We start from the raw sequence: 27,930 nt of genomic DNA, 5'->3' as shown, positions 1-27,930 counted from the left end.
TTAATTTAATCCATTATCTTAACTTATACTTCTATCTTGTATCGAAGTTTCAGTCTCTCAACCATTCATTTTCAACTAAGAAACCCTACAAGTATATAGTTGGTTTGGTTTTACTTGTTAATATCATTGCAAATTCATGATGGCTGGGCACCTTTGTGGTACATTTCTTATATTCATTGCAACCTTAAGTCTGATTTGTGGAAGCAGCTGGTTCCTCTGCGCAAATGCATCCAGGTTAATGCCATCAGAATTTCCAGAGGATTTCATCATTCATGTTGACAGTGGCTCATCATCATCTACTGCGACTGAGCAAAATGGAACCAGATGGGCAGTCCTAGTTGCTGGTTCATATGGTTATCAGAACTATAGGCATCAGGTGTATAATCAATTCACTAAGACCTTTTGATAACTATTTCATGTTTAGTTTTTAATTTTTTAATTTTGTGAACAAAAACTAAAAATTAAAATCTATTTCAAATTGTTTTCACTTTCAAGTTTTTGTTTTCACTTTTGTTACACCTTCCTCTCATCCTCCCCTCTCATCCTCTCTCTCAATCTCATCTTCACTCTCGTTCTCACTTTCATTTTCCTCTATACTCTAGCACACAAAAAATAAAGCTAAAAACTAAAATTGAAATGCTTATCAAACGGGCCCTATATTTATGTTAATTGTTTAGAACATCAACATATGATGAGTAATGTTCTTTCGTCAAATTGTCTAGTAACATAATATGCTTGTCTTGCTAGACTATGAATGTGGACTCTTGATTATATTGATTTCGCCAAATTTTGTTGTGATTCATATGGTTTGAAAAAATAAGCGTATTTGTATAACAACATAGCCTTACAAGGTAAGGTTACTCGTCCAATATATATATATATATATATATATATATATATAAGAGTCCCGATCTCTTGGACCATAAGAGTTCAAGAGATTGTGGCCACCCACCGTTGGATATTAATCTAATGGTTCAAAAAGGTTTCTTAAAAGAAGTGCAAGAGTGAGTGAACCGTTGAATTTACATTCAACGGTGAGTGACCACAAATTTCTTGAACCTCTATAGTCCAAGAGATCAGGACTGATATATATAATAAGACAAAACAAGTGATTAGCACCGTATAATTGATTAGCACTTTAGGCCTCTTATTTTTATGTGTATTCATATTAAAATGGAACATCTAATTTTTTTAAAATTATAATTATTTCTCTAAGATAGTTTGTTGGAAATATTGCAGGCGGATGTATGTCATGCATATCAAATATTGAAGAAAGGCGGATTGAAAGATGAAAACATTATTGTTTTTATGTATGATGACATAGCATTCAATGTTCAGAACCCTAGACCTGGTGTCATCATCAACAAGCCAGATGGTCCAGATGTTTACGAAGGAGTTCCCAAGGTTTCCTTACTTTCATTTTGTTTATAAATTTTAATTAATTACGATGAGAAAAATAAAAATTATTTAGTGTGACAATAACAACACGTGACATGTTAATGTAGTGCTACGAGTTGCTACTAGTTTGTTTGATATATATACTTTGCTTTTGCAGGATTATACAGGAACCAATGTGACCGCTGCCAATCTTTATGCCGTTATTCTTGGAAATAAAACTGCTCTCACCGGGGGCAGTGGCAAGGTTCTAGACAGTGGTCCAAATGACAACATTTTTATTTACTATACAGACCATGGTGCCGCTGGAATAATCGGTTAGTAACTTACATTAGTTAATCTAAGAATGTAATTTCTAGCACGGGGTTTGTAGCTAAAGTTGTTAATAGCAGTTATATTCTTGTACCCGAAATTCTGTGTTCGAATTCTCCTTCCCATATATCACACGTATACATATTCAACCTACAAACCTTTTTTCTTGCAATGATCTGGTGTAGGGATGCCTGAAGGCGACTATGTTTATGCAAACGATCTAGTGGATGTTCTGAAACAGAAGCATGAAGCCAAGTCCTACAAAGATATGGTAAAATATAACTATAAGAAATGGTCTTTCTTTTTAATGGATTTATATTCTAACTAATGATCTTTAAAAAAAACTTAGGTATTTTACCTTGAATCTTGTGAATCTGGGAGCATGTTCGAGGGCCTCCTTCCAAACAATATAAGTATCTATGCGACCACAGCAGCAAATGCAACGGAAAACAGTTGGGGAACATACTGTCCCGGTTTTAATCCTGGTCCTCCTGCAGGATATACCACTTGTTTGGGAGACTTGTATAGTATTTCTTGGATGGAGGATTGGTACGTACTATTTTCGGAATATTATTTAGTTAAAAGAGGCAAACAAATAATATTCTATATTAATCTAATCTAAACTACGAAGAGGGGAATTCGAATTCGAGTACAAAGTGGAGAGCACAACTGCTCTAGTCAACTACTGATTATCTCAATTAATCCTTATCCTTTTAACTGTGATGATTTTTGTTGTTTTTATGTACATGGGGAGCAGTGACATCAAAGATTTGCGGAGAGAAACTTTTGAACAGCAATATGAAGCAGTAAAATATCGAAACTTATAAATATCCTCTTACAAATATGAATTATATATATTTTTTTAACTGTAACAACTGAAATATACGCTATTGATCATTATGTTACTTTTTATGAATTATATACTTATTTTAGTTACTTCTTTATTAATTATGTCACTTGTGTTTTTTTTTTTTCCTCTCCATTGATGCTTTGATTGGTGTTGGCTACATTTGCAAATGGGATACAGGTTAGAAAGAGAACAAGAAATACTACTGAGGGACTAGGTTCTCATGTTACTCAGTATGGAAATATGAATCAAGCCAACGATTTACTCTTCTCTTACATGGGTTCAAATGATAACTCTACTTCTTACACCCAAAGTGAATCGTCCCCATCGCTCTTAGGATCCATTTTCAACCAACGTGATGCAGATCTCCTTCACTTTTTGGTCAAGGTCTCTGATCTCTCTATCTTCCTAACTAATCTTAACTTATTTGATCAGCTTTGATGGTTTACTATATTAGTTCTAAATCTCAAATGTAATCTCTATTTGTATATTAATCCAGTCGAGTAAAGCTCCGATTGGGTCTGATGAGAGGCATGAAGCTAGAGAGGAACTACGTGCTGAGGTTGATCGCAGGAAGCGCATCGACGACAATGTAGATCAAATCCGGTGGCGTTTGTTTGGTCGTGAGAGTGACTTGAAGAATATTCGACCTCAGAGTCAAAGCCTTGTAGATGATTGGAGCTGCTTCAAGATGCTTGTAAGTTTTTTCAATTATGAACAAACGTAGTATATAGACTCTTTGGTATGTTGGTTAATTTGGATACTAATTCATTGATGCAGGTGAGAACTTATGAGAAATATTGTGGGTCACTCTCGGATTATGGAATGCAATACACACGAGTTTTTGCCAACATGTGCAATGCTGGGGTTACCAAAGAGCGAATGATTGCAGCATCAACTCAAACGTGTTCTTAGTTTTTATGACACAGAGATTGGCAAGATTACGGGCACAATAAATTACTTTTACTTTTAATACACTTGTTGGGAAAATCTCGAATGTTTTTCTTGTAAGTTTGGATATCAAGGTTCCAATAAGATTGCTCTCCGGACAACAATATGATCCCCTAAAATTTGTCCAAAGCAGCAGGTAAGCTGCATTAGTAAACATATAAGTTTGTAGCAGAAGAGTATAACAAGTTCCGTTGTAGTCTAGTTGGTCAGGATACTCGGCTCTCACCCGAGAGACCCGGGTTCAAGTCCCGGCAACGGAAATGCTTTTTGTTGAGTTTTTATTTTTTAAATGCCAAATGATTGAAACTGAAAAGCATCACCCAAGTCCTTTTAATCACCAAAAAGAAAAAGAAAACACTAATAATAATAATAATAATAAAATCCCCAAAAATCATTCATGTTACTCAAGTAGTACACACCATTTAGAAACGTAGTCTTCTCTTACATGCCTCAAAGGGCAGTGAATACACATAACTATATCCCATTTCTGTAACCATCTCTTGTATCAAGTCTTTGTAAATGTGGTCCTGTAAAGCCAACCCTATTCTTCCAATTTCTCTCCTCTCCCCCCAAGCAATGTCCCTGCACACTTCCTCTACACTCTCTCGCATGGCATTGCTGTTCCATATTAATGGTGATGATGATGCTTCCACTGATTCGGTTGTGATTTTGTCAATGATACTTGGATTGATGTTGATGAAGTCCTCCTCTCCTGGTTTCTTCCTTTGTTGTTGAGGTTGTGCTCGCCCTGCATTCAAATTAAATTACAGTTTATGTGCCTCACGTAAATTCATTTTTAAAAAATTACATAATATATTAGCGGTGTCAAATAGACTGGCCCGATCGGTTTAAAATCGAGCTATTATTACTACACGCATGTTCGTGTGCAATTGCATGAACCAAAAGAATTGATGAAATACAGTAGACTCATTACAAAAGTGCTCACTGTTGAGTACTAATTCCATAGACCATCCCCACCTTGCAACCCATGATGACTTATGAAAATTCAACAATGTAATGATTTTTTGGTTTTTGAGTAAAAAATCAATAAATAATCTTGCAATAAACCCTAATTGAAAAATGTACACTTAAATAAAGAACTCTTGTTATAGCACTCGAATTTAAGATCTTAAATATAAAAATAAATATTCTTATCGATTTGAGCTACAAACTTCTTGCGTGTTCCGAATTGTCTGGGTTTGGATAACCATTAGCTGTAGGCATAGGGATGCACGCATAAATTGTACATCATTACATAATGCATGATGTCCTCAACAAGGCTGTCCCCACGCGCAGTGCACGTTCTTCTTTCCAGACGTAGCTTTAAGCATATACGTTTTTTGTTTGGGGGGGTCAAAATCTTTAAACATATCCTAGTCCATACAAAGTGGTCATGGAACCCACAGCCTGCAAAAGAGGGTTTTGCCAGGTAAATCCATTAGGGTTTGTCTTCCTTTCCTTTCCATTTGTCTCTCTCACTCTTCTTTTGCTTTTGAACCAACTTTGACTCCATCATGAAGGAATTTCAGATTTATAGTCCATGCAAAGTTAATAAGGCTCTTAATAGGTTTGTCTTTCTTCATCTTGATTCATTTTTTATGCAGTCAAAACCTATTTACAATATAACGAAGAGATTTTAAACTTTCTGTAATATACAAAATTACCATTGATTTTCTTAAAACTAGCTCAATCTCAAAACCTCACAAAAAACCTAAAACACTTAAAACAAAAGGGTAAAACCGAAAATTAGTATATTAAGTAAACTAAAAAATAAGACAGCTGGCAATAGTATAATTTGTTTTTTTGGGTTTGTTTATAGAACTTAAGTGGTATAGTGTTTATCTATAACACTAGTGCTAAGAATGAATATATAACTAAATATCTCTAAATTACGTTTCTTTGTTAATTTTTGTTTGTATTTAAATTTTGTTTTATAATAGTTGCAACTTTTATTTATTTATTTATTTTTTTTAACAACCTCTCCACAGATTTGATTTAAGGTTAATCTATATATATATATATATATATATATAGTGTTGATGATTAATGATTGCACATAGTATGATGGAAGAGATGAATTAGGTTGTCTCCCACTATAGTATAGTTAACTTGGAATCCTAAATCTTTGGTGGAGCATAGCAGACTTTTTCCTAGGGATGCTCTCTTCGGACACAAAAGAAACATTCCTAGGGGCGACTTTTTCTTCTAATCTTCTTCTGTTTGGTGTAAAATCTTCATTTGCTTGGACCTTGTTTTGTCAGATTCTAACTTCCTTTTTTATTTTATTTTTTAATAAGTTTTATTAGTTTCTTTTTTCTTTCTATTTTTCGTCATAAAGGAAGGCAAAGCTACAAGCTCCCACTTCCAGTTGAATGCAATTTCCGTATGAAAATATTTATAAATATTCGGTCTTTGGGTTGGTAGTTTACATCTCATTTTAGAGAAATATTCTCGTACAATGGGGATAACACTGTTTTGCTATTTCGACTAATAACACAATGATACGTAAAATAACTTTTTCACGTATCATTGTGTTATTGGCCGAAAATAGCAAAATCGTAATATCCATATTAGAAGTAAGTTTTTCTGCTCATTTTGGCCTATGGCACATTAAACAATTTGTATAAGGAAACAACAAGATTGCTTTAATCGCGTATTGCAGAAAGGGAGCATGCTAAACATGCCTGATGACACACACATATAAGAATTTGTATAAGTAACTTATTTACTAAATAAATATAATAAAGCTTTAAGGGCCAAAGATTGATATCTTCTAAAATATAATATTAAAAATAAGAAAAAATAGACTAAAGACTGAGATGCTAGATGGTTATAAGTACCAAAAGCAAAATGGAAAAGAAAAAGTTGTAAGGAAGAAAAGAGAGAACATGGCACATACCGTAATTTAACACTTGCTTTTTGTAGTGTTGGTGGTTGCTGAAAGGGGAACGAGTAGACTCATCAAGAACAGACACCGGACTCGGATGCTCAGTACCAAACTCCAAGCACTTTGAATTTGCACCATAAAACCTTTTCTTCTTGTCACCAATGGTCTCCATTCGCTTCATCAAGGCGGGTGATCGGAGCCCTTCCCCTGCCCGAACGGCGTCTATGATCTTCTTTAGGGCCTTCAAGTCTTCATCACACTTCTCCAATGCGCCCAAAAGCTGCTGCCTCTTATTGGTGGACGTGGGCTCTGGCACCGCTGTCTTTGGCGTGACTTGCGGAGCTAGAGCCTGTTCCAACCCCATCAGCCTCGCAACTAAGGTTGGTGGGATTGGGGAGCTCTCAGGCGGGTCCACAGAGTTGGAGCGCCGGATCTCTGCCGGAAGCGTGGGACTTCTTGGTACGTTGCATAAGAATCTACGCAGATAAATGGACTTGTCTCCATTTTTTACTTGACCTAATATAGGCGGTGTGGAAGCTTGGATTGCTGTCGAGGACTTTGATATTCTAGAAGAGGAACCAGCCCCATTCTTCTCTTGCTTTCTCCCTGAAAATAATTAAAAACATAAAATTACAAAATATATGAGAGAGAGAGAGAGAGAGAGAGAGAGAGAGATGGATGAACAAAATATATAGATAAAGAAGGAAAAAAAAATGGAACAAACCAAAAGTGAGGAATTTGCGGGAAGAGTGGTATTTAGAGAGAAGGTGGGCGATGCCGGACATGCAGCCGGTGGTCTTTCCGTGGAGATTTTCTGTTGCATTTTCACCGCGTGAGGAGGCTGAGCGCAGACTACTATCCTGTCTTTTCATATCTCTTAATTTCTCTCTGTGTGTATGTGTTTTTGTTTGTTTGTGAGTGAGAGGGATAATTCTTTTGGTGTTGTAAAAGGAAAAGGTGATATGATTTCACATGAAATGGTGCATCATGACATGGACATGGTTAGAGTTGAAAGCTGGCATAACGGTAATATATATATAATAGGGGGCTCTATGTGGGGTTTTTTATATATTTTATTTTATTTCATTTTTGGATTAGAACTAATCGAATCCTCACAACAACCAAAATCATAATCACAACTCATTGCTCCACTCTCTTTCACAAGTAATTAATTATAGGGTAGGACACGGTGATGTGATATTTGTTCACATCTTATAATATAAATGAATATTTATTGATAATTATATTTTAAAAATAAGAAATTTTAATTATGTCGTTCATTCATAATATAATATGTTGACAAAATATATCACGTGTCGTCCATATAACATGTCGACAAAAATAAATCACGTAAATATATTTCAGTATCATACAATAATTTCTTATCTTTCACTGCTTAAACTTTGGAAGATAAGAGAAAGAGACTAAAGATGCGTCCTCATCTTTTGTTAGAGTTATTTTCTTATTTTGTTTTTGGGCATTGCATGTGTTTTGTTTTATTTTCAAGGCTAGTGCCTGCTTTATATACATGGTGACATCAAGTGTGGCAGAGATATTGAGGTGGTTCAGATAAACTCCAACTACGCACTATGCACACATTAATTTGCATGACGTAGTTTACATAAATTGAATTTGATAGAAATTAACACTAGTTTTAGCTTTTTGTTATAAATCTAGAAGAAATTGGAGAGAGAATTGAGATGGAGAGAAGGAATAGAAGAGAATGTTTGTTCTCTATCATGTATATCTGTGTATTATTACAAGTATGGAGAAGCCCTATTTATAGGCATTTGGGCTCCACATTTACAACACTCCCCCTTGGAGACTACAAATGATATAGAATATGCCTCGTTAAAAAATCTTGCCAGTAAAAACCCAGTGGGACAAAAACTGGTCAAAAAAAAAAGTACATAATCATGTGTAACATAAAATTCTGTGTATATTGACGCGCGTATGACACTGCCTCGTTAAAACCTTGCCAGGAAAAAATCCGGTAGGATAAAAACCTGGACGAAGGAAAAAGAGTACAGTGTTTGAAGATCTTTATTGATGGCACGCTCCCCCTGATGCTTAGCAAAATATCTTTAAGTCATACTGTTGATCACCTTTCTGAATATCGTAGTTGACACTGCTTCTATGAGTCAATCTTGAGCGACACTGCCTCGTTAAAACCTTATCAAGAAAAACCCAGTGGGATAAAAACCTGGATGAAGGAAAAAGAGTACAGTGTATGAAGGTCTTTATTAAAACCACGCTCCCCCTGATGAATATCTCCCCCTGAAAACTTCATGACTAGCTTTTCCAGTATGCGACCATAGAAATTTCCAGAGTCCGCATATCTAATAACACTTGGGCTATTTGTAAGTTCACTCAAAAAAAAGTATGCCCGTATATGGCGTTATGCTGAGATAGCATCAAATATGCCTCACATCATCCCAAAATGATGGTGATGGAGTTGAGCTCTATCTGGAAAATACGATGTACGGTCCAATATACTTCCGGAAAATCCTTAAAGTGTCCAACGGATAATCCTCATAAAAATGCTTCAATACTTTCTTAGTATAAGCAAGAATCTCGTTGGCATAATGCTCGATTTTTAAGTCGAGACAAATATTTCGTGAATTCTGCAGAAGCTTTAATGTGTTGCAATCACATTATAATCAATGTACTCACTGAGGTAATTTATGCATATTAATATTGAGTACAAATTTTGTGCTTCAAGTGCATGTCCTTTAGGGACTTGCTTTATGCAATGTCAATCCTCTCAACGGATTTTGTCTAAAAGGGATTAAACTTTATGACACATTATATAGCTTTTACCCAGCTATTTATACATCTTTAGAAAATCGCTTCTAGCGATATGCTCCGTGCATTTAATAACCCTTAAAGATAATATGTTGGTCTCCGTAATTGTGTAATAAGGGGGGCACAATTGAATCTGTAAATATGGAGAAAACCCAACATTCCTTGTTTCTGCCAGAAACAGTGTGTCATACAAAGTAGGTATATTCCCCTTTATTCCGAACACCCAAGTATAAATTTCAGTATTAACATCTTTTGGGGTTCGTACTGTGGGTTTGTTCTTTCACGTTCATTCTCATCTATAATGGAATTACCTCATTCCATTTTGGCCAATAATATTGTCGACATTTAATAATTGAACGTGGTTCTAATCAACACAGCCCATTGATGATTTGAGTAGCTACTCCAAAACCAAAAATTGTCATTCATCAATTCATGATCTCACCATTCTCATGTGCATGCGCATGCATCAATTATAAGCATTTCTTTGCTTTTGGGTACCCAAGCCACTTCATGGGGCTTTTATTATGTGAGAATGTGGATTATAACCTCCAATAGAGCGTTATTTTACAGTAGGGCGCGGATAATCTCTATTTAGAGAGTTGGAACATTTAGAACCCATATATCTGTCATGCTGCAGGCATGCTACAAGTTAATTCATACATGTCAATTAATTTCTGGGACTTTAACCCATATTATGGGACTTCAACCCATATAATTTGCTACGCATTAGGCGTGCCTAATATCAATATTGACATGTCGAAGGATTATCCTTTCGGGACTTCAATCCATATTATTTGCTACGCAACAGGCGTGCATCATATTGATCACTGCTATACCCATATTCTGTTCTTATGGGACTTTAATCTGTGCAGTGTATTATCAATGTATCCAACTTACAATCTGTAAAATTTGCATTAATAATTCATGGATACATACAAGCCATTCTTTTGGAACGGACTTATCTCCCCATTTGGTTACCTTTCAAGATAAAATATCAAATAAGTATATAAGCATATAATAACACAAATATTGCTTACATCCTTAGGTGGGGGAAACTTTTCGCAAGTGTCATTCAAGCTCGTATCGGCCCAGTAAATATAATGTAGCGCTTGATGATCTAGTTATATCTTGCAAGAGCAAAATCACAACTCTTTTCTCTGTCAAAAACAAATAACCCTCAGAGTTAGGATCACTCCATGGATTCTTTCTTCAGATGTTCATTCTAAAGAAATAAAATCTCTTATGAACAGAGAGTTATAAAAAGAGAAAAAATGCAAAAATAATGTGATATTGATTGCAAGAGAAGGTAAGCAATCAAGGAAGGAAGCTGGTGGGAGCAGACAACAAGCTCAGCAATCAAGGAAGGAAGCTGGTGGGAGCAAACAACAAGCTCTCATTTCTTCTAGTTTAGAAGAACTTCCGGAGATTAGAGCATAAGGTTGCCTTCACAGTTCCCTGATGTGGCGGAAACGTGATCAGGGATAGTCTCGCTTCCTGAATGGATGATCAGAGATAGTCTTGCTTCTCGGGCATATTAAGTGCTCACTGATAAGAAAAACAAGTAGATATCGCATCACTAGGTAGGTATGGAGAAAACTGGATGTCTTCTGCAAAGAAAATTTCGTTAGTAACACATTTATACACAAATACAATGAATAGGTAGAATCGGTGAATTTCAAATTAACCATAGGAAAATTGCGAGATTCTCGGGATACTTTTAAAAAAGTAGCTCCGTGAAATCCGTAAAGCAAGATCAGTTTTGACGAAAATAATACTTGAAAATGCCGAAAGTGCCGACAGGCATTATCAGAGGCCACGTGAAGTTTTGGACTCTGGGAAAGAAAAGATATATGGGGATCCGAAAGATATTGGGATCCTGAAAAACTGTAGCCATAATTCCTCCTATAGATATTGCCTTTGCAAGACTTGATTGGAGCAACTGCGTTTCAACTTGCTCCTTTCCTGTTATAATAATTGCGCACATTCTTAAAATTTGCACCTGTGGTTTTTACGTCTTTTCAAAATGACGGTTTAGAACCTTGTGCCTTATAGGTTCAAATAACCACATCGACTCTCTCAAATTTCATATTTCAACGTATGGGAGCCCGGAACTTTTGGCCTGGGCTAAACACAAAACTCAGAATTTATTTGCCCTTTTCAAATGGACATGAAATATGAATTGAGTAAAAGCTACGATAATATCGCAATATAGTAGTGAAGAGCATTAACTACTATATACCCACAACCTCAAATTCGGGATTTCTCATATATTTGAATCCATGTGCTTCTGGCCCAGATATATCAAAATATGTGGGAGCCTCAATTCATCATTTGAGGTTTATATTGATATTATCCATTTCACGGTGTATTCTTAACAACCGGAATTCACAAAATATATTTCTTCCTTGAGGGGTCGATTATAACAAAATCGAACTTTATTAAATTCATCATTCTCTTATGCCAAAGAAATATGTGGCGTACCACAATTTGCAATAATACCTCAAGGGTTGTCCATTTAATTGTTGGAACTTCAGGTTCTCAACACTGTTAGATTTTGAACTTCAGGCCAAAATCACATATTCTCATGGTATGGACATTCAATCCCCTTAGATTTTGAACTTCGGGCCAAAATCACATATTCTCATGGTATGGACATTTTTACAATTTTCTGTACATACTTCTGGACTTCAAGCCCTTACATAATTGTCCATATTTTGAGGAACTTTTGGCATCTCATTTAATTGCTCATCCATGAGTTTAAGGAACTGCAGGTTCCTTTTTTGAATATAGTGACGGTTTACCCAAAATGGTTAATATTTATGTATACGTCACTATTCATAAATCCGGTACTATTCATCAAGTCATGAATACGTATCTATTCATGTGGACAGTACATTTGCCAGTACAGTTATCATCCATGTGTACGGCATTATGAAACAATACGGTACTGTTACATCATTAAGGCCAGGTCCTTATTTACATGTCAGGGATCAAGGACCCTCAAGTCCAATCACATGTTTACAAATATAGTACCGGAGAGACTGCCAGCTCTCATATTAACATCATCATCAAGGATCTTCAAGTCCTGATATAATTGTATGATGAGGATCAAGGAACTTCTGGTCCTGATCTGCATACTGTAAAAACTCATCATACAGCACATTTAATCCATAAAATAAATTACTGGTAAATAAATAACTGGTATGGACGATAAACCCACACCATACTTTAAATAAATGTAAATGTGCGGTAAAATAAATTGGTAAAGTAAACGTACTTGTATGGGCACTAATTCTGCTCCATACATTTAAATAAAAGTAAAGGCGTGGACGATAAACCCGCACAACCCTTTTAAATAAATGTAAATGTGCGGTAAAATAAATTCATAAATTAAATTGCTTGCTGTATAGACGTTAATTCCGCACCATACTTTAAATAAAAGGCAATATAAAGTATGAGGGTTAATTCCACATCATACTTTTAATAAAAGTAAATGTGCAGCAAAGTAAATTCATAAAGTATGAGGGTTAATTCCACATCATACTTTTAATAAAAGTAAATTTGCGATAAAGTAAACGTGCTTGTATGGGCACTAATTCTGCTCCATACATTTAAATAAAAGTAAAGGCGTGGACGATAAACCCGCACCACCCTTTTAAATAAATACTGTCGTATGGGTAATAATCCTACACCATACAGTAAATAAAATAAATGTGCGGTAAATTAAATTTCATAAAGTATGAGGGTCAATTCCACATCATACTTTAAATAAAAATAAATTTGCGATAAAGTAAAGGCAATTATTGGTGGGTTCTTATCAACACCACGATCAAATAGTATAGCAGATAATATTATTATCGTTTGTGGAAGGCATCATGCTTGTCTCTCAAATCAAATGCTTTCCACCTGTAATCTGCATACTTGCACCAATTGGTTTATTAAATACTGTAGAGGAATAATAAAGTAATAGAAAGCATAAAAAAAATGTGATATTTTTCTTTCTTTCGGTGGATTTGCTGTTGGATCTCCTTTTGCTTTCATCATTGCTGCTGATAATTGCCCAAAATAATCGCAGGTCCACCATTACCGCCTGGACCTTTGAATTGGAAGACCAATTCTGGGAAGTCAACTTTCTTCTTGTAGCATGGACCCTTTTCTTTACACACCAGAGAAGTCCTCACAGTACCACCCTTGGAGTACCCTCCATTCGGACCCCCATACACGACAACTCCATCGTACTCCGCGTGGAGACGCCAACTCCGATCTTCAACTCGAGAGGATCAACGTCTATTACAATGAGGCTTCCGGCGGCCGGTACCTCCCTCGCGCCGTCCTCATGGATCTTGAACCCGGTACCATGGACAGCATCCGATCCGGTCTGTACGGCCAGATCTTCCGCCCTGACAACTTCGTCTTCGGCCAGTCCGGTGCCGGCAACAACTGGGCCAAAGGTCATTACACCGAAGGTGCCGAGTTGATCGATTCCGTTCTTGATGTTGTTCGCAAGGAGGCCGAGATGTTAAAGGTAGCTGGCTTGCCTCTCACCACTGGGTCAGGCAATATCTCGACTCCCTGGACCTTCACAACATATTCATCTGTCTGACCACAATATTTGACATCCGTAGCCTGAGTGAATGGTAGAAGCAGGAACAAGGTGGAGAAGCAAAGCACAATGAAGTTGAGCTTCGAGTGAACAATCATGGTCGTGATTCGCCTCCTCTTGGGTTTATCCCTTTGCTTTCGTTTTTTTTTTATTTCAGAAGAAAAGAAAATGTAAGTAGGAGCAGCAAACAAAAATATTTAGTGGAAACGAAAGAGAGAGTCTGGATTAGGTGTCGAACAGAATAAGAAGAGGAAGAAACGTGGTTAAGTGGAGTTATTTGAGCCAGTGACTTTATTTGGAATTGATTCAATAGCAGCAGATCTAAAGGACCAGAAGGTTGTTGTTGGCTTGGGGGTCTCGGCACTATTGGCTCGGTGTCGAGATCGGAAGAAGAAATGGAGGAGTTGGTGGGGGATGAAGGTGGAGGTAGCAGATCATTTCTCGGATCTAGCATTTTTCCTCTCTTTGTTTCTCTCTGTGTGTGTTGGTTTATCTGACTGGGTTTTTTCAGAGAACTCAGCTGGTTAGAGAATCGTGCTGATAACGTGTTATAAATCTAGAAGAAATTGGAGAGAGAATTGAGATGGAGAGAAGGAATAGAAGAGAATGTTTGTTCTCTATCATGTATATCTGTGTATTATTACAAGTATGGAGAAGCCCTATTTATAGGCATTTGGGCTCCACATTTACAACACTTTTGTACTTAATGGATATTGTTGTATAATTTCCCTTTTGGTATGGCAGGATGTTTTTCGACACTATTTTGTGTAAGGAGTTGAAGGAGTTTGGTATGGTTTATCCAAGAAATTCCTTGCAAAGTTTTTCCCTCCAACCAAAACTGCAAAATTCCGGGAAGATATTATGCCGTTCACTTAATATGGTAAGGAGTCTCTTTATAAAGTCTGGGAACGATTCAAAGATTTATTGCGCAAGTGTCCTTACCATAAGCTACCAACATGGTTAGACTTTTTACAATAGGTTGAGTCAAACAAGCAAGACATTAGTTGATGCAGCAGCTGGAGGCAGTGGCCAACCCACAGTCTACAGAGGCGCAAGGAAGTGCAGTTGCACCTCCTTTTGCCGGAAATCCTGTGAAGAGTCTGGAGTATGCACCTCTGCTGGTCCCAAGGTTCTGCATCTGAGGTGTGTTGCAAAGGATTTCAAAACGAGGAAGATGACTTGGGTTTTTATGTTTTCATTTTTTTGTAGCGCAAATGACGTCACCTTTGTTATCCTTCAACTCAAAAAGAGTTTAATGAAATGGACAGTATTGATTGATGCAATTCTGACTCAGCAAATTACTACTTTAACCTTCTTATTATCCTCTAGCTCAAAACACCTTTTTATTATCCCATGATCAATTAACCATGTGCGCAGATTAGGATTCCCTTCCATCTAGAAAACCCACAACTCCAAAGCGCTTTCCAAATCTCTTAAAGATTTCTCCAGTGCAAATTTAAGTGCCTATGGGTTAGTCTTGAAGATATGTTTTATTAGGTAACAATTGGTATCTCAAAAAGCTTACTCCTCACCGTTTAAAACTTTGGCTAGCGCCCACTATGTGTTCGACTAAATGCATCAAAGAGGCTTTCCATGTTTTGTTTGTACTGTTATTATTATTATTTTTTTCCATCAATGACATTAGTATTGTTTAAATTCTAAAGAAATTTGGTTGTCTAAATTTTGTTTTTGAATTTTTAGCCTTTTAAATATTGCCTTTTTTTTGAAAAATTTCTGAATTCGCCATTGGCTGAAGGGGCTTTAATGGCAAAAACGGCTATTGAAGCATTTGAACTATTGGAGACCATGACGTCCAATAGTTACCAATGGCCAAGTGAGAGAATGAATCTGAAGCTAGCTGGGGTCTTGGAAGTTAATGTTATGGCTTTGCTAATAGCACAAATTTCTAATCTTACTAAAAAAGTTGATTCTTTGAGTGTTATTGCTGTGAACACTAATACTAATTTTGGTTGTGAATTTTGTGCAGGACCTCATGCAAGTTCAGAGTGCACTACAAGGAACCCATTTGTGTCTACTGAGCAAGTCAATCAAGTTACAGAATTTAATTGATAGAGGAATAATCCTTATTCCAATGCATACATCCTCGGTTGGCGAAACCATCCAAATTTTTCATGAAGCAATAATCAGAATGTGCAGAGACCTCCACTTGGCTTTCCGCCTCAAGAGAAGAAGATAAACTTGGAAGATGCGCATACTCAGTTGACTATGTCTACCACTCAATTTATGACTGAAACAAAAATCCAACTTCAGAATCAACATGCTTCTATTTAGAATTTGGAGGTGTAAGTAGGCCAATTAGCTAGTGTAATGAGCGGAAGAAACCAAGGAGTATTGCAAAGCCAACCCGAAGTTAACCCAAAAAATCCAAAGGCAATCACTCTTCGTAAAGGGAAGCAAGTGAATACTGCGGTCGACTTGGAAAAAGAAGAATTATAAAAGAAAAAGAAGCCGAGAAGTCTGCGACGGAAGTGGGGCATGCCAATTTCACTGCCAATCACCATCCCAGAAGCCAGTGTTGAGAAATCCCTAGAAGAAGAAAATTCTATACCGATTCCTTCCCCTCCATTGAAGCCATATGTCCCACCAATCCCTTTTCCGTAGAGGTTGAGGAAAAATAAAATTGATGGGAAATTTTCAAAATTCTTGAGGATGTTCAAAAAGTTGCATATAAGCATTCCCTTTGCCATTTCTTTGGAACAAATGCCAAATTATGCAAAATTCATGAAAGACATCCTCTCCAAGAAAAGGAAGCACGAGAAAATCCAACTCACTAAAGAGTGCAGTGCCATCTTACAACGGAAGCTTACACCATAGCAAAAAGATAGAGGGAATTTTAAAATTCCATGCACTATTGTAAATAATTTCTTTGAAAGGGCTTTATGTGATTTGGGTCCTAACATTAACCTGCTACCTTTATTTGTTGCTAAAAAGATTGGCATTGGTGAAATTAAATCCACTACTGTTTCTTTGTAGATGGAGGACATGTCAATCATATATCCAGACGGAATTATTGAAGATGTTCTAGTAAAGGTTGATACACTTATATTTCCGGTTGATTTTCTAGTTTTGGATATGGAAGAAGATTCTGATACAAAGCTAATTTTGGGCCCCCCATTCTGATTACTTCACGCACTCTAATTGATGTGGAAGAAGGGTTACTAACTTTGAGAGTTCGGAATTAAAAAACGACATTCAAAGTTAATGAAATTTCCAAGAGAAGTAGAGGATTGTTTTCGCATTGAATTAGTTGATGAAATTGCTATGGACACATTTGAAAAGGAGAATCCGAGCCATCCATGGGAATCTACATTGGTCCATGCCGCTACCTTATAAGATGACAACCCAATGGTTGCTGAATATTCCTTGTATTTAGATGCATCACAACCGTACAACCCGAGGAGAAGGAATGAGTTCGAACTACTAGGTGTGGCACCTCCTAAGACTGCATTGTCTGTGATTACTGCACCTACACTCACTCTGAAACCATTGCCAACACATTTGAGGTATGCTCATTTGGGAACTTCTGAAACTTTACCAGTTATTATTGTTGCAAATCTGAGTTAAACTAAAGAAGAAAAAGTGTTGCGGGTGTTGCGAAAACATAAAACTGCAATTGGGTGGACGATCACCGACATCAAGGGTATTGACCCTTCTATATGTATGCACCGAATACTAATGCAAGAGGAGCGTAAGCCATCCATTGAGCATCAATGCCAATTGAACCTCAACATGAAAGAAGTGGTTTGTGCAGAGGTATTAAAATTGCTTGATGCATGTATTATTTACCCTATATGTGATAGTAGTTGGGTGAGTCCTACACAGGTTGTGCCAAAGAAGGGAGGGATGACTGTTGTAAAAAATGACAAAAATGAGTTGGTCGCGACAAGAACTATTACAGGATGGAGAGTCTGCATTACAGGAAATTGAATTATGCAACTAGAAAATATCACTTCTAGCTTCCTTTTATTTATCAGTTGCTAGAAAGACGTGTTGGGCACGGTTATTACTATTTTCTAGATGGGTACTTAGGGTATAATCAAATCCCTATCACGCCTGAAGACCAAGAAAAAACGACATTCACATGTCCATTTGGCACTTTTGTCTATCGTCGTATGCCTTTTGGGTTATGTAACGCTCCTGCCATTTTTCAACGTTGCATGATGAGCATTTTCTGTGATGTAGTGGAGAATTTATTGAGGTATTTATGGATGACTTCTCTGTTTTCGATTCATCTTTTGATTCTTGTTTGGATAATTTGCCATTAGTGTTGATTACTACTACAAAAAGGTAAAAAGACGACTAGAAAACATCGACGATAGAACAAAAAACCGTCGTTGTGTTTAATAAGACGACGGTAAATAAAAACTGTTGTAGATATATAACTTAAACACCTAATAAATGGAGATCCGGATGGATAATTTTAAAACACGACGCACCAAATTAAAAAAAGCGTCGTCTTATTAAATAGGCCTTCGCAGGGTTAAATTCTGAGCGAGAAAATAACGACAAAAGCTATTAATAAACCGACGTAGAAAGTAAAGACGGCGGTTTCCAAAAAGGGCCACCGTTTTAACTTCTAACTGAAAATGACATGCATTTCTTAGTTAGCGTCATTTAGTTTTAAAGGAATCCACGTCGGTATATTACAAAACGGCGCCGTATTAAATTATATACCACGTCGGTAAGGATAAATTTACTAACTTATTTTAGACGTGTACTACGACGGTATCTATAAGGCTACAAACCGCATAGGTTATACTAACCACGTCGGTTTGTTCAGTTAATGACGTATAATATTTTTACCACGTCGTCAATTTAAAAGTAATGTCGTATTTATTTAATTTATAAGTAAGTCTTTATATGTAAACGAATGTCTTAATTTTAATTTTTTTAAAGATTTATTTCTTGAATTTTGGTATCCTACGACGACAGACACAAAAAATGACAAGAATAGAGAAAATGGGGAGGTGGAGGTGAAAATGATGGTGACAGAGTTTGTTGGAAGAAGTCAAAATTCTTTGATCTCGAGTATTGGAAATACCTTCCTGTGAGGCATGCCCTCGATGTTATGCACATTGAGAAGAATGTTTGTGATAGTATCATTGGTAAGTTGTTGGAGATCCGTAGAAAAAATAAAGATAGGATTGCTGCTCGTTTAGATTTATTGAACATGGGGGTCAAGATTGATTTGCAACCTGAGTATGGAGAAAGACATGCTCGCTTGCCTCTAGGGCCTTGGAATTTGTTAAGAGCAGAGAAGAGAGTGGTTTGCAATTCTTTTTATGGTATGAAGGTCCTTGATGGTTATTCGTCAAATATAAAAAATCTTGTATCTTTACAAGATTCAAGACTTCTTGGCCTTAAATCACATGATTGTCATATCTTGATGCAACAATTGCTCCCTGTGGCAATTCGTTCTGTTTTGGAGAAGCCTGCAAGGTATGCAATAACTTGTTTGTGCTTCTTCTTCAATGCTATATGTGCAAAGACGATAGATTTTTCCAAGCTAGATAAGTTGGAAGAAGATGTAGTAGTTATGTTGTGTTTGCTTGAAAAATTCTTTCCACCTTCATTCTTGGATATCATGGTTCATCTAGTAGTACATCTTGTCAGAGAAGTTCGTCTTTGTGGGTGTATCCGTTCAAAAGATATATGAAAGTGCTAAAGGGGTATGTTCAGAATCATACTCATCCCGAAGGTTGCATTGCTGAGCGGTATATAGCTGAAGAAGCTGTAGAATTTTGCACCGAGCATTTATCTGATGTTAGTACAATTGGAGTGCCATCCAGCCAGAAGATAGGACTTTGAAAGCCATTATCAGGTTGCACAGTGAGCTTAGTTGATCGAGACCTGTTGAACCAGACACATCTATATGTCTTGGAGAATATGGAGGAAGTCTTACCTTATACCGAGTAAGAGTTTTATTCTTTAAGTAGCCATTTTAAATTAATCCTTATGTTTATATTATATGTTTGGGACCGTAATGCTTGAATTTTTCGTGTCATGTAGGGAACATTTGATCCACATCAAGACCACTTATCTAAAATTCAGAAAGAGAACAAAGTGGCTGCAAGATAAGCACAATAGCACTTTCATTCAATGGCTACGCTTTAAGGTATATGTTATTGACATATTAGACTTTTAATTTTCTTCTTTCTATGTTAGATTGAATTAAGATATGATTAATTTGCAGGTTCAAAGTGAGCTTAATATGGAAGACAAAAATGGCGTATCAGAAAATTTGAGGTGGCTAGCAGCCGGTCCAAGCATGGCAGTGCCATCTTATAGGAGTTATCTTATTAAAGATGTTAAATTTAACATCAAGGCACAAGATGATATGCGTGCAGTACAAAATAGTGGAGTTTATTTACTTGCACATACTATGCAAGTTGCTAGTGCCAAGGATAAAAACCCAATTGTCTCAAATATGGGTTTTTATGGTGTCATTCAAGATATTTGGGACCTTGACTACCAAAAGTTTACAATCACAGTCTTTAGGTTTGATTGGATAGATAGCACTTTTGGCCTTGTAGTCGATGAACTTGGATTTACTCTTGTAGATATGAGTAAAATTGGTCATAGGAATGACCAATTTGTTATGGCTTCTCAAGTCAAACAAGTATTTTTTGTTGACGACCCAATGCATCGTGGTTGGTCGGTAGTGTTATCAATGCCTAATAGAGAATATAATGATGTTATTGGTGATGTTGTTTTAGGTGATGTGAGAATTGAGTGTGAGCTATTTCCTAGAGGAATGCCAAATGTTGACACATTTGATGAACTTGCAGGTGAGTTTGGAAGTCAAAATATTTGAGATGGGTGTGAAGATTTATGGATTGAATGATGCTTGTAATTTATGAAATTACTTATGCCCTAAACGGCCGTGTATGACATTAATTTTGTAATAAATTGTAATTCATTTTTTTTCACTTTCATTATGCAAGTTTTGGCCACAAAAGTACCAGTACTAAAAAATATTGGGTTCAAGATTCAAAAAACGACGGTCCTAATAAAAATGTGAAAAACAGACGTTTGTTTTAATAAAATTGGCATTAGAAAACGATGTTTTGGAGCATTCAATGAAGGCAATGTACTTACCGACGTCTAAAGCTTAATTTACAAGACTCTCTCATTTAATTCAAAGCAACGTAAATAAAAAAGAACCACGATGGTATTGTGCAACAGTTATTGACGATATCACGCCGGAGATGCATAAAGAGCCGACATTTAAAGCCCAATAACACGACTCCATTATCAGAATACCGACGTCTAAAAAACATCTACGACCAGCAACATATAATCTACGTCGTCTTTTAAAGCCATAAAAGGCATTTGCGTCTAGATATCTTACCTGAACGTCATAAAGATTACAAAAGACGACGTCTTATATTATGAACTCGTCCGTATTATAAGAACAATCGTCGTATTAAAAATCTACCACGTCACTTTTTATCTTAGAAACGAAGTGGACATATGATAAATGACGACGGTGGTTAAAATTACGAGGTCGTAGTATATATTTATGGCTTTGTCCTTGTTAAAGAAATTGATGTGAAAATTGATTTGGACGTCGTTCTTCTAAACAAAACGACGTTATATTTAATTAACAGTGTCTTTTCTTTTAGGCCTGTGTCGTTAAAAATATTTTACATGGCGATGGACTGACAAACTAAGCCGTCTAGGAGAAATTAGATGACGGTCCTTGTGTTACATGTGACGTATAAATTTGAATAAAACGTCCGTCTTTTTAATCCGGCGTACGTTGAACAAGAATGACAACGTCGTCTGTTTAAATAAAGATGACGTTATTAAGTTTTACCACGTCAACATTTATCGAACAAACGAAGTGGAAATTATTATTAACGACGGTTATATAACAATGATGATGTAGAGGATTCTAATAACGGCGTCTTTTGTGTAGTTTTCGACTTAATAATTCATATTGCACGACGGTTCTCTAGTCGTCTATTCTTATTCTTGTCGATTTTTTTTTGGCTCATTTTCAGGATATAGACATCAGTGTTTATTTGTTCGTGACGGGGATTTACCGTCTTGGTTTGTTTCTTCAAAAGATGTCGGTCAATTTCATGACAATTTGAAATCCGACTACACGACGGTGAATTCCCGTCGTCTATTACCTTTTTTTTTAGTAGTGTGACATGATGTGAAGAAACCAATTTAGTTCTCAATTGGGAAAATTGTCATTTTATGGTACAAGAAGGGATTGTGTTGGGGCATAAAATTTCAACTAGAGGTATTGAGGTTGACCGTGCAAAAATTGAGACCATAGAAAAGCTACCAACCCCTTCTATAGTGAAAGGAATTCGAAGCTTCTTGGGACATGGTGGGTTTTATCATAGATTTATTAAGGATTTCTTGAAAATTACAAAGCGATTTCTCGAAAATTACAAAGCCTCTTTGTAAGTTGCTATTGAAGGTTGCCGATTTCAACTTTGAAGGATACCCAATTAATTTACTGAAGGAGAAGCTCACCACTACGCCAGTCATCATTGCACCCGATTGGGAATTACCATTTAAGATTATGTGTGATGCAAGTGACTATATTATTGGAGCGGTCTTGGGTCAAAGGAAGAATAAATTACTACATGTGATTCACTATGCGACCTGTACATTGAATGATACCCAATTAAATTATGCCACTATGAAAAATGAATTGTTAGCAGTGGTATTCGCATTGGATAAATTTCGTTCTTACTTATTGTGTGTACGGATCATGCGGCTTTGAAATTTTTTCTTGCCAAGAAGGAAGCAAAACCGAGACTAATTCGATTGGTTTTATTGCTTCAAGAGTTTGATATTGAAATTTGAGATAAAAAAGGGTATGAGAAAGTGGTGGCTGACCACCTCTCTTGCTAGTCCATGAGGATGAAGCTATAGAAGATGTTGCACCCATCCTAGAAACATTCCCTGACGAACAACTATTTTTCATCAATTCTGAGAAAGAATACGTCACTCCCTAGTAAGCAGACTTTGTCAATTATCTAGCTTGTGGTGATTTTTCCCCTTAATATGTCATTTTATAAATAATAAAAAATGAAATTCCTATTGTTGGTTAAACATTATTATTGGGATGATCCATATTTGTGGAAGCACGGTCCTCACCAGGTTATACTAAAATGTGTACCTGAGATAGAGATGGTTGACAAATTATTGCATTGTCATAGTTTGGCATGTGGAGGCCATTATGGTGCTTCCAAGGCTGTGGCCAAGGTTCTACAATCTGGGTTTTTCTGGCCTACTTTGCTTAAAGATGCTCAAGACTTTGTTGTGACGTGTGATCCTTGCCAACGTAAGGGAAATATCTCTAATAGAAACCAAATGCCCTTGAATAATATTCTGGAGGTAGAATTGTTTGATGTTTGGGGTATTGACTTCATGGGTCCGTTTTCGGCATCGTATGGGAATTTGTATATTTTGGTTGCAGTAGATTATGTATCAAAATGGGTCGAAGCGGCTGCCTTACCCACTAATAACTCCAAGGTTGTGGTTAAATTTCTACGAAAGAATATTTTCACAAGATTTGGGGTCCCTCGTGCAATAGTGATGGAGGTACGCATTTTTGCAATTGTCAATTTAATTCTCTTCTTGCAAAATATGGAATTACCCACAAGTTTCCACTCTATACCATCTACAAACTAGTGGGCAAGCTGAAGTTTCGAATAGGGAATTAAAGAAAATCTTGGAAACAACAGTGAATGCCTCTTGGAAAGATTGGTCATTGAAATTGGATGATGAATTATGGGCTTATAGAATGGCCTTCAAAACGCCAATTGGGATGTCACCATATAGACTTGTTTTTGGGAAAGCGTGCCACGTTCCTGTGGAATTGGAGCATAAAGCTTTTTGGGCTATTAAAACGCTCAATTTTGACATGAGTTCGGTGAGTGAGAAGAGGAAGTTGCAATTGAATGAGTTAGAGGAACTTCAGAATGAATTGTATGAGAATGCAAAAATTTACAAGGACTGTACAAAGAAGTGGCATGACAAGCACATCTTGAAGAAAGAATTTTATGTGGGTCAAAGGCATTCTCATCTACAACTCACGGTTGAAACTCTTTCCCGGGAAACTTCACACTCGTTGGTCCTTTGATTGATCTCAACGGTACAACTTTCAAAGTTAATGGTCATCGGCCAAAACCATATGCGACAACTGCATTTCCAAAAGTTGGGCTATTGACTCTAAACCAAGCGCTTGTTGGGAGCCAACCCAACTTCATTCCTTATCTTTTTAATTTTCGTTTGTGTGTTTCCCGAGTTCATTGCCAAATTCCATGCAGTACTTTGTGAGATAGTCACTGAAAACTGATATGAGGTCGAAATTGAAAAGAAGCAATTTCACCAAAATGTGAATTCTAGTTAAAGCTTTCACTTTTTCTTGCTAATAGCGATGTATATGCCATGTTTTGATCTTTAATGTTTTACTAACGTGTCTCCATGAAAGGTTATTGCATTATAATCTTTGCACTTCACCATACCCTACTCGTATTGTTTTGGTGGACAAGGTTGCTATGCTCAAATGACTATGGAATATTAGTAGAGACTACCCTTGTGAGAATTTGAACCAAAAGCCAATATTTATTGTTTCTACTCTTAAATACTCTTCTATTTTGTCCTTAATTGGATTGCTTTCATTAGGTTTGTATTGGATACTAAAGAATGTTCTTACTTTTGTAGGTATGTTTCTTCCAAGTGGAATGGACCATGAAAAATGATGTTACCTAGGCTATGAATGTTTTCACCAACTAAAAGGCCTTTCATCCTACCCTTTTGTGTGCGTTGTTAACCCCTTTGTAACCAAACACTTAGCCTTTTTTTCATCACCCTTATTATCTTTAACCTATATAACCCGTTTTCCGTTTCTAAGCCATACCTTATATCTTAGGATGTGCCAAAGTGATGAAAATAAGAAGGTTAAGCTCTGCACCAAAAAATTGGCGTGTATCGAGGTGTTTGTGCAAATTGCAAAAAGAAAAAAAACTACAAGAAAAGGAGAAAAAGAAAGAAATAAAAAATTAGAGAATACTGAAGAAAAGAAAAGAAAAGAAAAGAAAAGTATTGTGCAATTCAAAACAATAAAAGTTCAAAATTACTCCAAACGGAGTAGGAAAGATGCACAATTCGTGGACGCTGAGTATTACAAAATGTTCAAAAGAAGTAGGCCATGTATGTGATTGTGGATAATGCTTTGGTATGTCTTAAGTTTTTGTTATTCCCTTCCTTTATTTCTTAACCCTAGCCCAGCCTTTCATTACAACTCAAGTAGAAGACCTAATTGATCTTTTGGAAAATCTTGCTTGGAGGTGAGGTATGTACTCATGTTCATAGTATTCGATTCTTATCAGGAGACTTTATTTTCAGAAATTGTCGTTCTTTGTGCTAAGCATATGTGTTAATATTTGATTTCCAATACATAGCATCGTACACATATGTGACATTTGAGTGTAAGCCTAGGATTTCGAGAGAAAAAAATACAGTGATATCCAGTGAGGATTAGAGTCAAGGAGAAATAATTCCATGGCGTTCAAGTGTGGTTGTCTTTAAGCTTCGATATTATGACTTTGGGTATTACACGTTACACCAAGATGCAATGTACTCAAAGTGGCATAGCTTTAGTGATGCAAATGTGATTGACATGCATTGGTTTTTATTAACTTGTTTAAAGTGATGCCTTTAATGACTTTGTTTTGTAGTAAAACTTTTGTGGGTATCGTAATTGGTAAACCCTCATGAGACACAACTCCTCTTACTAGGGACACTTAGAGGTTTAACAGATTGTGGCACATGCTAAGTGCCATCGAGATTACCTGTGGAAGTGGTTTAGTTAGCTTTTCATTTTGTATTTATTTTTGTTTGTAATTTTGCTCGAGGACTAGCAAAAAATGGGTTTGAGGTAGTTTGGTAGATTCATATTTTGCATATATAATCTATCTCTATTTGCATTGTTTCCGTGTGAAATTGGTTATTTTAATGTGTTTAGTGAAGATTTTATAGGCAACCGTTCCTAGGAAGAGTTTGGAGCTAAAACTATGATTTTGGAAGCTGAAGGGATCAAAATGGGTGGAATTATCAACTCAATGAAATCTCAAGAACTCACTTTATCATTTCATCAAATACGTGGAGTACATCTGTGCAGGTGTCAATTTATGCCCACAATTGGTCTCAATGACCAGCGCCATAGAGTTTGAGTTAGAAAAGTTACCATCATTTTTGGAGGTGAATTAGTATCTAGTTGTTGGCTGTGCAGCTGTAAAGATTAGGTGTCAAAAATCTATTAGCTTTTATTGATGAGCAAGCAAAATACACACATACATGAAGGTGGTGGTGCTGTCTTCTTTTATTCAATTTATTGGGCTGATTCAATGATAAAGGAAAAGGATCAATACCTTTGTATTACAATGGGCTATGAAGAAGAAGATGGAAGATGATATCCAGAAAGAAGCTAACATTTGCTGAATTATAATAGGCTGAAATTGAATTAATGTCATATGGGCCTATCCAGTCTTGCCGAGATCTGTAACACCCCGACCCCAAATTTCCCCAAATTTAACCCTTATTTAATTATTTAATTATTTAAGGGTATTTTAGTCATATTTTTAACCGGAGAGAGTTTGGGACCCTGACTTGTATTTTTGGATAGGTTGTACTGAGGCGAGTTCATAGACACGTAGTGGGCTCGAATCGGAGTTGTAACGAGAGAGATATGGTCAAAAGAAGCCCAGTGGCACAATCGTAAATATTTCGAAATGGGATTTTTTTTATAAAAATCTGGTTCTCTCTCTCTCTCTCTCTCTCTCTCTCTCTCTCTCTCTCTCTCCCGCGCGACCTCTCTCTCTCTCCTCTCTCCTGTTCCAGCGGCCCTCGCCTTCCAAGAGGCGCCGGCGCCGGCGCCGCCACAGGGCACCACCGGCCACGGGACCGGTGGCGTTCGAACCGCCGTCGTCCCTCCTTCCTTTCCCGACCCTTCCCCGCCGCGGCACAACCTGTGCTGGCCGGAAGATGCGAAAGACCGACGGGAACCCACCTAAACTTCAACGCCGTCGATCTCCCTCCTCCGGCCACCAAATCCGACGAGCAAGGCATGGTTTCTCACCTATTTTTCATGCTCTAACTGCCTGTTGGATAGGATTAGATCGATTCTTAGCGTAGCCAACTCGATTTTCGAATTGAAAATCGGCCGAAACTTCGGCCGCCGTGATCGGCCATTTTCGGCCACTTTTTGGGGTAGGTCCAAGAACAAAAGTGGCTCCAAATAGGGTGTTATACCTAGGGTAGGAGTTTGGAGCCGCGGTTTTGAGATTTTCCGGCGTAGCGTTATCGCTTTGGGCACCACGCGTTGCCGGCGCGTGGGCAAGGTGGAAAAAGTAGCACTGTGTTCCGATGAGATCCTTAGGTTGTCACGAGTGCGTAGGATTTCGCGGATCTCAATTCGGACGTCGTTTGACTATCGAATGGATAATCGCATATTGTGCGTTATCCGGGTTCGATAGGTTGGGACCGTTGGATGGTCCCAAATTTAATATATGTTAATCTAGGTAATTCTAGGATCGTGTAGGAATTCACGGATTGTGAATCGGAGTCCCGGATGTTCCGAATAGTAATTTTACAGTTTATATTTTATATTAAATTGTCAGATCGTGCGATCGTGAGAAATCCGACCGTCCGATCTGAACCAAACTTGCAGGACAAGTGTCCTATACCTGGTAGAACCCATAGAGACTTTCGGATCGGAAATTGGAGGTCATGGGTTCTGCAGGTCCGTTTGACCAGGGTTAGAGTAGTTTGACCACTGGTTGACCGTGAGTCTCCCGGAGTAATCTCACCCTTCCAGGGGGGATTATCGGGAGCTAGACTATTGTGGAGGGTTACACAATATTAGAATTATTTATATAATTATATATGGTTGTACAAGGGTACAACAGAGTCTAGAATGTCAGTTGGGAGTGCTATACACACTACTTTAGGTACCTCCCCAGATGTTGGATTTACTACAAGTACCACCAAGTGAAAGTGAGGTCCCACATGGCGTAGGTTATCCGGCGTGCGGACAGGCCCCATACGTGGCGTTGGTTGTACCAGCGTATGGGGAGA

At 37.1% G+C, this 27,930-nt stretch overlaps 3 protein-coding genes and 1 non-coding gene across 5 annotated transcripts; 3 read left to right on the top strand and 1 right to left on the bottom strand.

Moving 5' to 3' along the window:
- Positions 216 to 3,469, top strand: LOC18769683 (vacuolar-processing enzyme). Its single transcript, XM_007202786.2, has 9 exons — positions 216 to 376; positions 1,240 to 1,404; positions 1,556 to 1,712; positions 1,893 to 1,978; positions 2,057 to 2,256; positions 2,465 to 2,513; positions 2,735 to 2,941; positions 3,054 to 3,251; positions 3,335 to 3,469. Exons 1-9 carry the CDS (start codon positions 239 to 241, stop codon positions 3,467 to 3,469), a joined length of 1,335 nt encoding a protein of 444 aa, XP_007202848.1. The 5' UTR covers positions 216 to 238.
- Positions 3,693 to 3,765, top strand: TRNAE-CUC. The gene has a single exon. It is a non-coding gene; the product is annotated as a tRNA-Glu (tRNA).
- LOC18769881 lies at positions 3,878 to 7,674 on the bottom strand. Of its 2 annotated transcripts, none has more exons than XM_020567751.1 (3): positions 7,117 to 7,674; positions 6,405 to 6,998; positions 3,878 to 4,253 (listed from the first exon to the last, which is right to left on the bottom strand). In XM_020567751.1, the coding sequence occupies exons 1-3, from the start codon at positions 7,262 to 7,264 to the stop codon at positions 3,928 to 3,930; spliced, it is 1,068 nt and encodes a 355-aa protein (XP_020423340.1). In that variant the 5' UTR covers positions 7,265 to 7,674; the 3' UTR covers positions 3,878 to 3,927. The 2 variants fall into 2 exon arrangements, with proteins under 2 accessions (XP_020423340.1, XP_020423341.1); XM_020567752.1 differs by lacking the exon at positions 3,878 to 4,253 and adding an exon at positions 4,265 to 4,912.
- On the top strand, positions 13,342 to 16,941 carry LOC109950315 (tubulin beta-4B chain-like). Its single transcript, XM_020568869.1, has 3 exons — positions 13,342 to 13,753; positions 15,788 to 15,843; positions 16,795 to 16,941. The coding sequence occupies exons 1-3, from the start codon at positions 13,342 to 13,344 to the stop codon at positions 16,939 to 16,941; spliced, it is 615 nt and encodes a 204-aa protein (XP_020424458.1).

This window comes from Prunus persica, chromosome G7 (genome assembly GCF_000346465.2).
Source record: "Prunus persica cultivar Lovell chromosome G7, Prunus_persica_NCBIv2, whole genome shotgun sequence".
Classification (NCBI taxonomy): domain Eukaryota; kingdom Viridiplantae; phylum Streptophyta; class Magnoliopsida; order Rosales; family Rosaceae; genus Prunus; species Prunus persica.
This window is presented reverse-complemented; position numbering and strand designations above follow the sequence as displayed.

Bases quoted from the DNA above. Each gene is read 5' to 3' on its own strand.
- LOC18769881 (XM_020567751.1), bottom strand. From the start codon at position 7,264: ATGAAAAGACAGGATAGTAGTCTGCGCTCAGCCTCCTCACGCGGTGAA. The intron at 6,999-7,116 runs GTTTGTTCCATT...AATTATTTTCAG, and splicing joins CCGCAAATTCCTCACTTTTG to GGAGAAAGCAAGAGAAGAAT. The intron at 4,254-6,404 runs GTATGTGCCATG...ATTTGAATGCAG, and splicing joins AAAGCAAGTGTTAAATTACG to GGCGAGCACAACCTCAACAA.
- LOC18769683 (XM_007202786.2), top strand. From the start codon at position 239: ATGCCATCAGAATTTCCAGAGGATTTCATCATTCATGTTGACAGTGGC. The intron at 2,514-2,734 runs GTAAAATATCGA...AATGGGATACAG, and splicing joins TTGAACAGCAATATGAAGCA to GTTAGAAAGAGAACAAGAAA. The intron at 2,942-3,053 runs GTCTCTGATCTC...ATATTAATCCAG, and splicing joins TCCTTCACTTTTTGGTCAAG to TCGAGTAAAGCTCCGATTGG.
- LOC109950315 (XM_020568869.1), top strand. From the start codon at position 13,342: ATGGACCCTTTTCTTTACACACCAGAGAAGTCCTCACAGTACCACCCT. The intron at 13,754-15,787 runs GCAATATCTCGA...AATTTTGTGCAG, and splicing joins GCCTCTCACCACTGGGTCAG to GACCTCATGCAAGTTCAGAG. The intron at 15,844-16,794 runs GTCAATCAAGTT...GTTTCTTTGTAG, and splicing joins CATTTGTGTCTACTGAGCAA to ATGGAGGACATGTCAATCAT.